The following is a 16,701-nucleotide window of genomic DNA, read 5'->3' on the forward strand; positions in this document are numbered from 1 at the left end:
TAGGGTAAAGCTTCCTGATGATTTCCCACTCCTGGGATTTTTTTCAGTGACTTCACATAAACTGACGCTGTGAAGTTAGAACTGTTTTCCAGGGGGAGGGTATGTCTCTGGGTGCTTCTGGGGGAAAGCCCACCTGTACAGCTGCGCTGGGATGGTGAACACAAGATCAGCTGTCCACATCACACAGAGCCTGAGGCCAAGGCAGAACTTCTCCGCTTCCCAGTCTCACTGCTGTTCTGCCCAGAACCAACCCTCCGTGGTGGTTTCCCACCCATCCCTCCACCTTGGTCAAGCCCCAGCACACAGGAAATTGTATGTCAGGGTTAAATGCTACCTGGAAATTGAATGTATAAAAACTAAGATGTTTTATCATGTCTGCATCCAGTCTGTCTACAATTGAAAGTTATTTTTCTCATTGGAAATGCCTAAGAGAGTACAGTGCTTCAAAAAATAATCCTCTTGGGGCTGGCCCACTGGCTCAGGCGGTTAGAGCTCTATGCTCCTAACTCTGAAGGCTGCCGGTTCAATTCCCACATGGGCCAGTGGGCTCTCAACCACAAGGTTGTAAGGTCAATTCCTCGAGTCCCGCAAGGGATGGTGGGTAGCGCCCCCTGCAACCAACGGCACCTTGAGCTGAGCTGCTGCTGAGCTCCCGAATGGCTCAGTTGATTGGAGCGCATCCTCTCAACCACAAGGTTGCCAGTTCGATTCCTCGACTCTCGTAAAAGGATGGTGGCCTGCTCCCCCTTCAACTAGTAACGGCAACTAGACCTGGAGCTGAGCCGAGCCCTCCACAACTAGGATTGAAAGGACAACAGCTTGACTTGGAAAAAAAATAAATAAATAAAAATAATCCTCTTTTAAATAAAAATAGTGCCAGGGTTAGGTATTCCCAACTGTGATTTCAAGCCAAGGAGATAGTAGAACTCACAGGTTAGCTGCCTTCACGTACGCACCCTCTGCTAGAACTTTATTAGTGAGGCGAACTCTGTCACATGACAGTGACCCTTCAACAGCCCTGACGGCAACATAGCTTGGTTGGCCCTGCTGTCAGCATCTTTTCCAAATGCTGCCTGGGAGCTTTTTCACTGCTTTGCTGCTCCCTCCTTCTCAGTGTAGCCTGAAACTAGTGATTATTAGTTCTTTTAATAAATATTGATTAAATAAGTACTGGTTCTGTGCTGGGGGTTGGAGAAATAGAAAGAAGAATTAGCACCTTTGTCCTCCAGGATCAATTGGTTTAATAGGGAGACGAACATATGTCCTTAAATATCTGAAATATGATAATACTGTTTGTTTTATTCACTACTATATAACCAGCACCTGTAGCTGCCATGTAGGAATTATTGAATAAAGTATTTTTTTAATGAAAGAATGAATGACCTAATTGCTCTTAGGTAAAGAAAAACTTATAGGAGCCAGCTAGTTGAGGTGCTCATAAAAGACTTCAAGGCAGAAATTGCATTTTGGGCTGGATCTTGAGGGAAAGGTAGAGATTTGAAAGCATAGATCTAACTAGAGAAAACAGCACTGGCAGAAAAATCAGCAGCAATGGTTCAGTAGAAATCTCTGCGGTTGAGTGGACCTAGTGAATAATTCTGCTGGAACAAAGAGTACAAGAAATGGAAAAGTGGAAATAAGGTTAGACAGATACAATAGGGCCAAATCTTACGAGACTCAAGAATTTAGACTGAATTGTGTAGAAAATGGGTAGATTACCTAAGTTTTAATATAGAAATGATATGCCCTAATCAGCGTTGTGCTTTAGGAATATAAATCTGGTAGCAATCTGCTAAGGGACATTGGATGGGAAAGGCACAGGGACACCAGTTTTAAAAAATTGCGGTGATTCTCATGAGTTAAACTAAGAGTTTGGGCTGCGATAGATAAACTAAGGCAATGAGAGTAGAGGAAAGGGACAAATGGCAGAGATTTGGGGGATGCCACCTGGCCAAAATTGGGCCACTGATTAAATGTAGAAGACAACAGAGGAATCTAAGATGATAGGAGGAGTTGGGTACAATTGCTTGGAATGTGGTGCTCCATTTGATCTGGGGTGGAGTAGGTTTCGGAAGGAAGGTAATTAGTTCAGCCCTGGGCAACCTGAGTTGTAAAGATGTTGTGGACAAGAAGATGCCCTGCAAGCAGCTAGATACGTTACAGGTGCTTACAAGGAACGTAAGCATATGCGATTGAAAGTGAGGAGTCATCTGAATGGAGTAGATAATTGAATCTGGGAGATGAGATAAGAGCGTCAAGAGAGTGATCGTGGTAAAGATTAAAAATGAGCTGAGGATGGCTCTCTGCGAAACTTCTCTTTGGGGAAGAAGAAGAGTGCCTTCGCCGAAGCATCCAATGAAATGGGAGGCGGGAGTATCGAGGCGGGAATGGTAACACATCCCAGGCTTCAGAGAGGTTAAGGGAGATGAATAATAAGAAATGACTGGTGGGCTTGGAAACGTCAAGTCCGTCATGACCTGCAGTCGCATTTTCATTTCGGGAGAGGGGAATTAGTTAATTTGCAAAGGGCTACAGATGAAGTAGAGTTTCAGCATTGGTGATTAGAGCTTTTCTTGCATTCTTGGTAAGGAAAAATAGAATGTCACTGAAGCAGGTGTTAAGTACCTTTTAAGAACCTTTCTCACTGGATTATAGAGAAAATCAAATGGAACAGTGGTTTTCTATTTCTGTATTTCTTGGTGTAGTGCCAGGCCCATAGGTTTCAATAAATGCTAACCATTACAGTTGTCATCGTCATACTCAGGAAAGGGATGTTTTTTAAAACTAAGGGAGAAGAGTGGACATGTTTTGTGGACTAAGGGGAAGAGTCCTTTGGAAAGGGAGTAAGAGGGTCATTCAAGGTGATCTGGAATAGGTATGTCATTTAGGGCAAAACCAGAGTGGTTATCCCTGGAAAAGGGAACAAATCTACATTTCTCTGAATTAGAAGAGGACATATGAAGTAATAGGTGAAGTAAAATGTGAAGTTCTGAGCCTGGGTAACAGTAAGGAGAAGAGAGGTTTAAGAGACTCGCATGCAATGGTTTCTACCTTCTCATTAAAGTCAGAGGAAATCTCAACTGCAGGTACCTGCTTAAGGCATGAAGAGACAAGAACCACAGACATTTGTTTTGTGCCAGCTATGTATCAAGAACTGTACTAGACACTTTAAATTAGCTCCTTTAATCCTTGTGAAAATTTAGAGATTGTGTATTTGTACTCACATTTTATAGATGAGAAAAGAAGGCTAAGTAACTCACCCAGGAGCCCATAGCTAGCAATGACAGGACCTGGTCCACCTGACTCCAGAGCCTGTGCTCTTTATTGAAAGGGAGCTCAGCAGTTTGAGATCTTGGAGGTGCACGCCTGCACTGCGTCATGATAAGACCCTAAGGGGTTATTTCTGTCAGTCACCAGAGTGAACAGCAAAGAAGGTCCCTCTCATTTCTAGAGTCAGGAACTGTGAAATTGGGGTGGATCAGAAATGTGAATTCTTAATCCCTCAGGGTGATGATAATAAGGCAAGGAGTAAAGAAAATGTTTGAGTCAGGTAGTAAGACTTCAGTACAGCGTGGTGATGCCTTCTGGGCAACAGCAATTAGGGTGGGAAGAGGGAATGACAAGGTGGTATCTTGGACTTTAAGAGGAGAGATGGTACCTTGGTTTTCCAGGGGAGATAATTCAAGAGTCACATTCCCCTTCACTTTCTCACAGCTGCTGGAATTCCTGTCCCTCAGCACTTAGCATCTTCTTACCTCACAGCAGTCCAGAGCCCCCACCCAAACACCCTCTGCCAACTCCGACTAGTGTTCTGCTCTGGTATATAATAATCACGCCCTAATTTAAATGGCCTATTGAGAGGCTACACTAGGATCTAGCCTTTTTGTCTTTTTTTTTTTTTTTTTGAAAAGACAAAGTAACGAAAGAATATAGTTACCTTATTTCCACCTAATTCAACTCTTTATATTTTGGTGAATTGCCTTTCATAGATAGCATTTTAGTTATTTAACTATTTAATCATGCCTTAATTATTTAATCATGCATTCACTAAAGAATTAATTATTGAATGCCCACATCATGATAAATATTATTGCAAGCACTGGGGCTATAGCAGGGAAGAAATCAGTGTCCCCACTTTTATAGAGCGTTTATTCTCATGGGGAAGATAGAAAATAATCAAATAAGTAAAATGTGTAACACATTAAATAGTAATGAACACAGAGAGAAAAATAAAGCAGGGAAAAGGAACCAGGAATGCAGGGATTAGAGTGGGGGGTGGTAGAAGTTTAGCTAGGGGTAAGGTGAAGAGTTAAAGCCTCCCTGAAAGAATGGCATTTCTGCCAAGCCTGAAGGAAGGTAAGAGACTTGCAGGTCTGGAGGGCAGGGGAGTGCTGGGCAGAGGACACAGCAGGCACAGAAGCTCCCAGGTGGGGCGAGGCCAAGATCGAGGAGGCTGATAAGGCTGCAAGGGATTAGTAAGAAACAAAATCAGAGAGGAAATGGCGGGTCCATCGCCCAAGGCCTTGTATGCCATTGTAAAGAAAAGGGCTTTTAAGATGGAAACGCACTGGAAAGTGTGGGGTTCTTTTCTTTTAACTTCTTATCATGGAAAATGTTAATCATAATATACACAGGATAATATAATGAGTCCTCTTATGGTACTAATCATTCAGCTTCAACAGCTTTCGCTTTTGGAGGACTTTGAACAGAGGAGTAACAAGCCTGGCATGACCCGACTTGAACAGGATCTCTCAGGAGGATGGGCTCTGGGGAAGCAGGGCAGGCACAGGAAACAAACTGAGGAGCAAACACTCAGGAGACAGATGTGGAGGCTTGAAACCAGTGAGTGGCAGTGCAGGGGTGAGAAGTGATCAGATTCAGAATACTTTCGAAGGTCTGACTGGATATTACATATATTTATGCTTTGTGCAGAAAAAGAATTTGATAATGCACTTAGTGTAGTGAGGAGACTAAAAGATGTAAAAAAGAAATGGTACCAGAATACCACTATTTTAAACTTTGTTTTCTGTTAAGAATAAACCCAAGTTCCAAAAAAATGGTTTATAAATGAACATTTGTAGCACAATCCATCCATAAGTTACAAAGAGTCTGTTCCTCCCATATGCTTTAGCAACCATGGATAATTGTCCCAGGCAAAGGGTAAGGATTTTTTTGTGATTAATGAGGTTACTTGATTTTCGGAAAGAAGCATGATTTATGAGAAGCTGTATTTGATGCAATGAAACCGAAAATTAAAATAGAACAACAACAACAACAACAACAACAAAGAATCTCCACATCAAAGTGTGACGGAAAACACAAACTTTCAAAGCAGGCTTAGACATACACAGAGATTTTATTTGTCCTCTCTGCGTACTTAATGAGACCCTCTTAGCCTGTTTTGTTGTATTCAATGGCACAGTTTGCCCTTCTGATCCCAGCCTAACATCTGCGCCATATGCTGTTGGTGAAACAAGCAGGGCATTAAAACAAGGTGAAAGAATGTGAACAAATCAGTGGAGATCCAGGAGCACTAATGGAAAAACAACCAGGTCGTCAGCTCTGAGTGGTCACAGGATATTTTTATAACCTCCCACATTCACATTCAGAAGACTCAGGATGAACTCCAAGGTCCTCTTGTCTTGGTTGTCTGACCTTGTGTTATGCCCTTCTTAATCTGTCTGAAGTTCTGTTTTCTGATCTGCAAAATGGGGATGATAGTGCCCACCAACCCTATCTACCTCACAGGGCCGTTGAGAGGCCTAGGAGGGAAGCAGGCCCTTGATACATAAGAGTAGGAAGGAAAGAAACTGGTGCTTCCATAGTCCCTGTCATGTGCCAGGCACTGGCGTCCTCCCAACAGCCCTCTGAGGTCACCTTATTGGCCCATGCGGTAGATGTGGGGCGTGAGGCTCAGAGAGGTTATATAACTTGTGTAAGGCCGCTGAGCTGGAAGAAAAAGAGCTGGGATTTGATCCCAGACTGGATCAACCTGAAATCCCTGCCTTGAACAGAAAGAAGCGCCTTTACCAAGCATCTTCCTACTTTAGCCAGAAACTGTTAGACATGGTTCTGTACTACCTTGTTTAGTAAAGGTTATTCTGTACTTCCTGGGTGCTCAACAAATAATAAAGAACAATAAAACCTGACAGTTTTTTATCATTGAGAGGAGCTATATTATGAAAACAAGGTTCTGCTTTTTTTCCTTTTCTTCTCCCTTCCTATCCCACTCTCGCTGTTCGTCACCACCCCCCGCCCCTTTTCTTCATTTTATATTCTGACTTGCAACCTAACAGAGAGGAATCAATGCATGGTTTATGTCTGTGGCATGATGTTTTATATGAAGGAGGCTTGCAAGTGTGCACTTCTGCCACCTCACAGCTATCTCTGAGACCTCTTTCTCACAGCACACACCAACAAAACCAAACAAACAAGTTTTTCAGGAATAACTTTCATGTACCAACTCTGTGCTGGGCAAAGGAGAGCTCCAAATCACTGGGCAGACAGGACACGTACAAAAGAAAAGATGATTGACCCAAATAGTAGCCAGTGCAATGGAAAATGTGAAAGGGCTGCCCACTTACTCTGGTTATAGAAATATGGCTGGTTTCTCCATCTTAATATGCCCTCAGCTGTGGAATGGGGTACCACTACTGCCTCCACAGAGCTGATGCGAAAATCAGCTGAGTTAACACGTCCCCTTCCCTTCTGTACAAACAGTAAGTTAGGACATATATGTGTATATGCTCTGGGGATTTAACAAGCAGAAGAGCTAAGATAATAACCCTATAGTTGGCACTTGGTTTTACCATCTTCTGGGTGCAATACGTTGCGTGGACTTTCCCTGCACCACTCCCATCACATTCCCCCCAAAAGGGGCGATGTGCGGAAGTGGTGAGGAGAGTGTCATGGAAGATTCAGAATTAGGTCTTACCCTTGAAGAATGGGTGGTTCTAGGTAGAGAAGAGAAGGCTGGGACACCCCCAGGTGGTAGGAGCCACTTGAAGAAAACCCTGAGAAATAGTAATGAGCATGACCTAGGAAGTGTTAAGTAGGACTCACCACAGAGCCTTTGCACATGCTGTTCTCTTCTCAACCTCCTCATCGCCTACCCATCCCTTCTCTTGTCCCATTTCTATGCTTCTTTCAGAGCTCAGCCCTCATTCTCCCTCAGGAAACTTTCTCTGACTTCCTGACCAGGTCAAATCCCTGCTACATATATTTTTTGTAAGTGCTTCACAGTTATTCATTTACATTTATTTATGACGTCCGTTGATTAGTTTTGGTCCCCCTCTTTAATTCCTGCAGAACAGGGGTTGTGTCTGGTGTGCACTCACTGTGTATCCTTTCACTCCCTGACTGACTTCAGGGCATGGAACATAAAAGAGGCTTAATAAATACTCAATAAATGGGTACATTTTGGTTATCAGTGAGGTAATGGCCTGGATAGGAGAGAGGGTTGATATTTGAGATTGCTAATCCCATTAGATGCCAAACACTGTATCAACTCCTTTAATCCTTAAAAACAATCCTATGAAATCACATGTGTTATTACTTTCATTTTAAAGACGGAGAAACTGATATCCAAAGATATCAACCATCTTTCCCTGTAGACTCAGCTAATAAGTGGCATCAGAGTGATTTGAGCCCAGCAGCCTGGCTTCAGAGCTCTTGGATTTAACCACTTTGCTCTGGTGCTTTAGCGCTAGAGAACAAAGTTACGTACATAAGTAAAGTCAGAATAGATTTCTGTTTGAAAATTGTGGATTTTTTTCCTCTTCTTCAGTTATCATCATCATTATCATCACTTCACGGGTAAATTAAGCAGAAAAGAACTACTTCATATGTCACATCTTACATTCATGTTGACTCTACATTCTGTGATTTGCTCACATTTACTCAGCGAGTAAACTGGACATTTCAAGTTCTGATTCCCAGAAAATTCTAGACTACTTCTCTTAATCACCTTTAAAGAAACAGTATGTACTTTGCCAGATTATGACAGAGTTGTTTAAATAAAAGGAGGTGATTTGACTAAGTTTGGTATTATCTGAGACTTCGGTTTCCATTTCTTACGCAAAAAGCAGATCTAGCCTGTGGTCATCAGTAGGTATTGAGTCATAAAGCTCCTGGAAGAAAGGCTTAATTTTCATCAAGGAAGCCACGAAATCCCAAGCACCACCTAGAATGATAGGTGTCACTATAATAAGAGAATTATTACTAGAAAATTAACCAACCCCCATAAAATATGGCACTCTGGAAAAAAGACTTACCCTAGGAATAAAAATTGTTTAATCAGTCATTTATTCTAACCACCTGCCTTTAGACAGGATTTTTTAAACAATCGTCTCAGGGCAGTTGTATTATTTAAAGATCTCTAAGTAGAGGAGTACATACATTATGGTAATAAATAAGGCAATAGTTAACACTTGTGTATTACTGTTACTTACTGGACAGTGTTTTAAAGACTATACATGCATTAACATATTTAATCTTCACAGCAAACCTGTGATGTCCAGTTATTATCCCCATTTTACAGATGAGGAATTGAACACTGCCCAAGGAATGTACCCCTCCAGTACATGCTCTGGAAGTGTCCCTTGATAGCTGATTACTCAAATTGTCACCTTTGTCTCCTTGGCTCTAACTGAAAGCTTAACCTGTGTTTAAGCCATTAGTGCTTAATTAAGAGCCTGCTATGTCCAGACTCTTTCAAAAATAACCTACCATTTCTGGCAGATATGGTTGCTTTCTATAAACTTGATGTTCGAGGGAACCACTATTCAAGGAAGTAAAAGGGAGGCTGAATAAAAATCATCAAATTCTCCATGGAACCAATGAATTTTTGAACCAACTTCAAATAGCTCTCAGTCATCGTGGCATTTTATAAAGTATATCCTCCCCTAAGTTAGAATTCCATTGTCCTCATTTGTCACATAACCTGAAAATAGTATCATTATTTTTTTCTGCCCCACACTTCAGCTTTCTTCTTTCAGTCAGTATTTTGGAAAGTACACAAAACCCAGGGGCCTCTCTGTCCTTGCCGTGTGGTCTGTGTAAAAACCAGATGATGCCATGCTGACTTGAACTCTTTCAAATGGCTCAAACAGTGCATTAGTCACTGGCAAGTTTTTCATGTCTTTTACCTCAGAGACTACCCGGTTCCTCATTCTTGCCACCCTTCGATCATGCAGTAATAGCAAGAAAACGCTGTACTTTTTGAGGACACCTCCTACCTCTTTTCTTCAGTGCCAGTGACTGATTCCTTCATAGCAGTGACACTGAAGGACCCAGATATCACAAGTGGCTGGACGTTGATCCCTGGGTTCCTTCTGGTGTCCTGCTGAAGTAGAAAGCATTTTACCCAAGTGAAGCATTTCGTCATGCCTTCCACTGTTGCATTTCTGTGCTTACTGCACTTAAAAGTGGTTATCACTTTGTGAGGGGTGTAAATGTCTAACTGTTACAATGTTTTGTACACCTGAAACTAAAACAAAACAAAACAAGACCTAGAAAAAAATATATTTGATGAATAAATTCAAAAAAATAAATGAACCCAAGGAAGAAAAACAAAAAGTGGAATTACACAATCTATTTAGTGCTCTTTTACTGTTTATTTACTGCTGAAGAAGTCCTTATAGAGTATGTCGTCATAACAAAGCCTGACTTCAGATGTCAACCCCAAAGGCACATTACTGGCCTTAGCAATCCAGGGAGTATGTAGGGACAACAGCCAAGTTTGGAGCAAACCCAAAACTTTTTGTTCCCTGCCCTGTCCTGAAGGGCAAAGACTTTCTGCCTGTTATAAAAGTGAAAACACTAACTTCGTAATTACTTCTATGCCCAGAGGGCTTTTTCAAGTGCTATACCTGTATAAGAAATTATTTATTTGTGCTTTGAGGTGGTCAAAACCTAATTTAATCCTAACCGTTCTTTGTGATTAGCTTGCTCTACAAGGACTAGAGGCCACGCCCACAGGTGGCCCTGTCCCTTGGGAATGGCTGTTAGAGAGTTCAGAAGCAGTCTTTGGCAACAGCTCTGAGCAAAGGTTTAGTCAGAGAAGCCCCAACATTTCCAGTGGAGCCACACTGTTGGTTAGAGTGGAATCTATTCTTTGCTCAGGTGGGGAACTTCTCTTTTCCAGAACCCTCTGGGGAATAATCCCAGCTTTTATCACCTTCTCCTCTTGCAATGAGAGATTGGATTGGGAAAAACATCCATACAGAAAAAATTCTTACAAACACCTTCATCAGTAGGATGAATATGAATCCATTTGATGATATTTATAGAAGTAGACTGGTTGAAAAGGAGTCTGTCTGTTTCCAAGAACTTTTACTGGAAAGTGTAGGTTCTCCCTCAGATTTATATCCGAAAGGCTCCCATCAAGGATCCATTGCTAGATGAAATTCCTATCTACTTTCTTTCCCTTCTGAGCGAAAGGCTGCTTGTGGAGATCGAAGTATTTCTAATGATTGTGTAGTTGGGAGACCCTCTTTGTAGGGCATGCACTTCCTCAAAAACACCAATATGAGCTGAGGACACAGGGTGACCAGCTGTTAGTCCTAAAAATCCTAGAACCAGGAAGTCCTAGGCAAACTAGGATGGCTGGTCACCCTTGGAGGAAATATAGTGCGTTTCCAGCAGTTTGGCTGAGTTTATGTCAGGATTCTGACTTAGAGGATTCAGGAAGGTAAAAAGAAAGCCATTCGTCTTTTCCATTAATATGATTTTAGTGTTGGGGCTTTCTCAAGGAAGGTGTCTGTGGTCTACTATAGGGGTCTGAGGACCAACTGGAGGAGAAAGGGTGCCCAACCTCTCTTTGCTTAAAATGTCATTATCCCCATGCAATTTCCTTTTAATTGCTGTTGTTAACATTTTAAAAGTATAACAATAAAAAAGATAAACTACCTTAAATAGAAAAATCTAATTTTTTAAAATAGCTAAACAGGTGTCCTATCTAAGGATTTGTACTTAGGAAGTGTACATATTTTAATTGAAGAAACTTACTATGTTTACGTAACTCAGTTGTCAGAGCTCTTAGCAGCGAGTGCTGCCAAAGGCTGATGAATCCTGACAGATCACTGCAGGCCCCGTCTGTGGGCTTGGGTGGCCATTGCCAACCTTCAGAGCCAGGTCCCTGGCAAGACTCTCTCCTGCCTAATCTCGTGGCAGAGACGTAGGATGCACTGTTTCTGCTCAGCTCCCTCCTTCCCTTGATTTCCATCATCCATCAACCCCAGTTCCCTTCTGACAGATCATTTATCCAGCTTTAATGACCAGAAATTGGGACGAGGGTGCAGATGAAAATGTGTTCTTGGTTAGTTAGGAAGAGGGTGCTTTGTGGCTACACAGCATCCTCCAAGATGTGCATTCCACCTTTACCAGTGCAGACCGGATTAGAAACGATCTGCTTCCTGGAGTAGATCCTCCACACACAAAACGGCTACCTCTAGGATTTTCATTTATTTCTATCTCATTTGTTCACCTCACATTGTTAAAAACAGAGCTGTGGTTGTATATGTACAGGTATACTTGACTTTATATCGTACCTTTTATACTTACTGGCTTGTCCTAAGCGTTTTACCACGTTGCCATGTAGTCAGATGTACTAACTTTTTAAATGTGCTTCTTACATAGATCTGCAACTATGTGGGACATGCAAAGGTTATTGTTCAGTTGGTCACAAACGGAAAAAACATCCATCTGCATGCACACAGCCTGGTGGGGAAACACTGTGAGGATGGGATCTGCACTGTAACTGCTGGACCCAAGGACATGGTGGTCGGGTAAGTGAGGCAACATGATGCTGTGGAAGCTGGGGGCAGACAGAACGTGGCACCCAGGGATATTGACTGAAAAGGCCCTTTTCCTTGGGGCCCTTTCCAAGACCAAGAGAAGGCCTGAAAATGAAAATGTGCGCCCACGTGGACATTGAGGCATAAGGTGCCCACATGTCTGGATTTCCCTGAGACAGCCCAGTTTGCACCTGTGGCCCTGGCCTAATTACTTAACAGGCACCCCCTTTCACTCTCAAAAGGGGCCCAGTTTGAATGATAAATTATATGATCACTTGACTTAGGATGCATTTGTGCCACTTTTAGCAATATTTTTCTTCTGGAAATAAAGACAAGGACAAATTAGAAGAAACCGAACTATAGCAGAAATCAATACTTTATGAATGGTTTTATGCTCTTGATGATTCCATTAGGGAAGCATTGATTCTAGATTTATAGTTTGAACATTTTGAGCATGAAGTGGATAAATCTTGTTTCAGTTCTGTGCTGCTTAGAAAGTGTGCACAGATAAGGCGCCAAGGAACGCACATTTGTTCTGGCATTCATTAGACTTGGAACGTAAATACAAAGTGACATATTCATTTAAGGGTTGGTCTGACAGATCAAAAATCAATTTGAAGTGTTATAAAAATAAATTCAGTCCAAAAGAAGTAAGACATTTTTAATTTAATTTTTAATTTATGTGTAATTTTTTAAGGCTGTCTTTCAGGGTTTCCTAATACTGGTTTAAATAGATTACGATCAAATCCCAGTTAATCTGGACTATTCATGCAAAAGAAAGGAATTGTTTAAATCAACTGTAATTAAGCTGATGGTAGTATTTCAGGCTTTGAATTCCGATCAAGTTTCAAGTTGGTTGTTATTGGGGAGGTTGAGCTTTCATGTTCCTAGGCATTTCTTTGTTTGACTGTGAAAATATTCAAGTGTGAAAAACCTAGAGAGAGAGCTTTCTTTTAAGTCACTAAAATCTGATTCTTTTGATGTTAGAAAAAAAAAGACTCTAGATTGGAGGAAGAAGCTTAAATTGATTTGAAAAATTGAACTGTGCTTTATATGAACTTGTTTCAACATCCTCTTGAAAGACTGGCCCGTTTCCTGTTTTATGTCACATTGGTTCATCGTCTGTTTTTGGAATACTCTTAAAATTCCTGACTGACCTATGAGAGCTTTGAAATGCAGGGTAATCGTCAGAGTTTCAGACTAATTGATCATTTAGTGTTTCTGCAGATTTTCTCCAGTAGTCTGCTGTCAGTTTGATGTGTTTATTCTGTTTGGTCCTGTTTAATCTGTGTGATAATCATATCCTTGAGAGGAAATTATAGCTGAAGTTTCTTACTAATAATGTTTGTTATTATAAAACTTCCAGTATATTGTCTATAATTTGGGGTTTCTGTGGTTTGGCTTAGTAATCTTTCAGGATTTTAGAAGGAACTAATAGTTATTTAATTTGGGACCTACAGCAAGAGTCAAAGTAAATTCCCTGTTTCCAAGGGAATTTACTCTCTTGCGTGACATTCAGTAGTTGGGAGAACACATTCATTCATTCATTTATTCAGGAAACATTTTAAGCATCAAAGCTCCTAAATTTGCTCATCGAAAAGTGTGGTCACAGCACTATGGGATTTCCTAACCCTATGCAATTTCACTAAGAAATTTAATCAATAAAATGCTACTTGAAAATTACTGTAGACTCAGTAGACTTTTTTATTCAGAGTGTTCTATGAAGCATTGGTACTCCTTTTGTAATTTGATTTTTAACCGATAAACTTTTGCTTACCGTGTTTTCTGAAATACAGTATATCCTTCATGATTAATTTATCTTTTTTTTTTTTTCCAAAGTTTCCAATGTCAGACCCTGTTGGATTGTAGTAAAAAGAACATCATGCTAGTAGTCTGGAAACCAGAATCCTATTTCTAGTTCTGTCACTCTCAACAGGACTGGGGATAATTTGCACTACTTCTTGGGGACTTTAATTTCTTCCCTTATAAAATATGAGTATTGAGCTACAGAATTTATCTCCAGGCCCTTTTTATCTCCATAATTCTAGCCAGAGCTAACATTAGCTAATAGTACAAAATAACATGAGCAGACTTGCCATACATGTATTTATGGTATGTCATCGATTATTATTATTTAGTTCTAACTTGTAGGTAAGAATAACACAGAAATTTAGGAAGATAGCCAACATTATTCCTTAGACTTGTCAATACTAGAAATGGAACCAAGATAACCTGTTTTCAACAATACAGCTTAGACTATGAGTACAGTATAGATTTACAAGCATGGCACCCATCCAACACATCAAAAAAGTTATATATGAAAAAGAAAATGACACTGAGTAGATCAATAGCCTTTAAATTATTAAAAACCAAAAGAATTACCTTTCTTTGGGGTTCTCAATAAAATTTAGTTTCTATTTTTAAATATATTTCATCTATATTAAAATATCCATGTTTTTGATAACTAAGTCATGATTACAGGTTGGATTGATTGCTTTAACTTCAGGGATTTTTTTCCCTTTTAAATTTGTTTTGGTTAGCTTTAATTTTGTCTTTTTATTTCTTAGTCATTTATTTAGTTAGCCTTTGGTGTCAGTCCTCATAAAAACAGTCTTAATTTGGTATTATATGGTTGACCCTGAATATCAACAATTTGTTTCAACACTTCAGTTCTCTGAAATTTTTATGCAATGGAAACTGTTACTTGACTTTGCCTTAAGCCACCTTCCTCACCAATAATCACCACACCCTCTGTTTGCTTCCTGGCAGCCCTGATTTAGAGAGATGGGAGTCTTTTCTTCTAACTAATATTTACAGCATATACCAACTGGTGAGCACTGGAAGTAGATATTTAATTACAAAACTACAAATGAGAATATGGCCTCCCTCATTGAGCTAGTGCAGATCATATTAAATTGCTATTTTTGAGGGTCCAAAAACAATTAATTATTGGCAATTTCATATGATTCAACCTTAACACACAAGGAGCTATATGGAAAAAATAGACAAATATGGCCTGAGATTGGAGTATCCAACTTCCAAATTAGAGTGTGAGTTAGGGGCTGCTTTTAAATTTCATGCTAGCTGTGACGTCAGTGTTTGAGTCCTGAGAGGAAGAGAGGCCAAATAGAGGGGCCACTTTAGAATCCCAACCCAATGACATGGGGATTTGAACCTGCCCAGAGGACATTATGAGTAAGAAACAGGATTGTAGTCCCAGTCCTATTATTAAGTGTGACAACCTTTGTTTTTTAATTTTTGTCAGGTTTTATTGAAGTATAATTTAAATATGTAATATTTACCCTTTAAAGTGTACAGTTCTATGAATTTTGACAAATACTCATATAAGCACCACAATCAAGGTATAGAATAGTTGTGTAATAATGTCTGCTCTTATTCTCTTTTACATTTTATTTTACAAATTTTCAAACATATACAGAAGTAGAAAGAATACCAATGAATTATTCTGTGTATCCCAGTGTACCTGTCACCCAGCTTCAACAATTATTATTTGTGTGTGTGTGTGTGTGTGTGTGTGTGTGTGTGTGTGTGTATGTGGTATTTTCTCTTTTTTTTAATTAGTTTTACGTGTACAAAGCAATGTAGTAGTTAGACATTTATACCCTCACAAAGTGATAACCACCACCACCCTGCCTCTAACATCATATGTAGCTGTTACAATACCATTGACTATATTCCCTATGCTGTTAATTATTACATGGGCAATCTTGATTTTAAACTCCTATCTAGATTTCTTTCAGTTATCGATATCTGATTTAGTGCCATTCTGGTAAGAGAATATTGGTATGGTTTGAATACTTTTAATCTTATTGAGACTGGTTTTATAGATAACAACATGGTCTGTCTTGGTAATTGTGTCTGTGCACTTAAGAATGATAGCCTGATCAGGTTGAATGAATGTTCTATATATGTCAATTAGGTTAATAGTGTTGTTGAAGTCTTCTATATTGTTACTCATTTTTTCTCTACTTGTTCTATCCATTATTGAGAGAGGGGTGTTGAAATCTCTGAATATATTTATAGATATATCAAGTTCTCCTTTAGGTTCCTTAAGATTTTGCTGCTTATATTGTGAAGCTCTTTTATTAGATACATAAACATTTAGGACTTTTATGTCCTCTTAATGAATTAATCCTTTTTTCATTATGAAACGACCCTCTTTTATCCCTGGTAATATTCTTTGCTCTAAAATCTACCTTAAAATCTACTGATAGTAATATAGCTTTTTCAGCTTTCTTTTGATTAATATTAACTTGGAATATTTTTTCCATCCTTTTTGTTTTAATCTATTTCTGTCCTTATGTTCAAAGTAAATATGCACTGCATATAGTCGGGTCTTACTTTTTTATTCCATCGGACACTCTATGCCTGTTAATGGGCATGCTTAAGTAATTTATATTCAATCTGATTACTGATACGGCTGTGTTTAAATCTATCATCTTGCTACTTGTTTTCTGCTAGTCACATCTGTTCTTTGTTCCCCTTTTTTACTTTTTCTGCCTTATTTTATATTAATTATTTGTTATAACTTCATTTTATCTCCTTTTTTGGTTTATACCTCTTTCTACTTTTTAGTACTTGTTTTATAGTTTATACTATATATCTTAAACTTACCATAGTCTACCTTCAAGTAACATTATACCACTTCGTGTATAGTATATGAACAGTATACTTTTTTTTGTTAAAATCAATTTCCATCCTTTTTAAAATTTACTTTTTACATTTATTTTTAAATTACAGTTGATATACAATATTATATTAATTTCAGGTGTATAGCATAGTGATTAGACATTTATATAACTTGTGAAATGATCACTCCATAAGTCTAGTACCCATCTGATACCATACACAGTTATTACAATATAATTGACTATATTCCCTATGC

The 16,701-nt window shown here is 39.4% G+C and overlaps 1 protein-coding gene across 2 annotated transcripts in view; it reads left to right on the forward strand.

Moving 5' to 3' along the window:
• Positions 1-16,701, forward strand: part of NFKB1 (nuclear factor kappa B subunit 1) — a 115,013-nt gene that overhangs the window by 52,478 nt on the left and 45,834 nt on the right. For both annotated transcript variants that reach the window (XM_081046179.1, XM_081046180.1), the window contains exon 6: positions 11,638-11,786. In XM_081046179.1, the coding sequence (XP_080902305.1) occupies positions 11,638-11,786 (149 nt within the window). The remainder of the gene's footprint in view (positions 1-11,637; positions 11,787-16,701) is intronic.

This window comes from Rhinolophus hipposideros, assembly GCF_964194185.1.
Source record: "Rhinolophus hipposideros genome assembly, chromosome: 1".
Taxonomy (NCBI): domain Eukaryota; kingdom Metazoa; phylum Chordata; class Mammalia; order Chiroptera; family Rhinolophidae; genus Rhinolophus; species Rhinolophus hipposideros.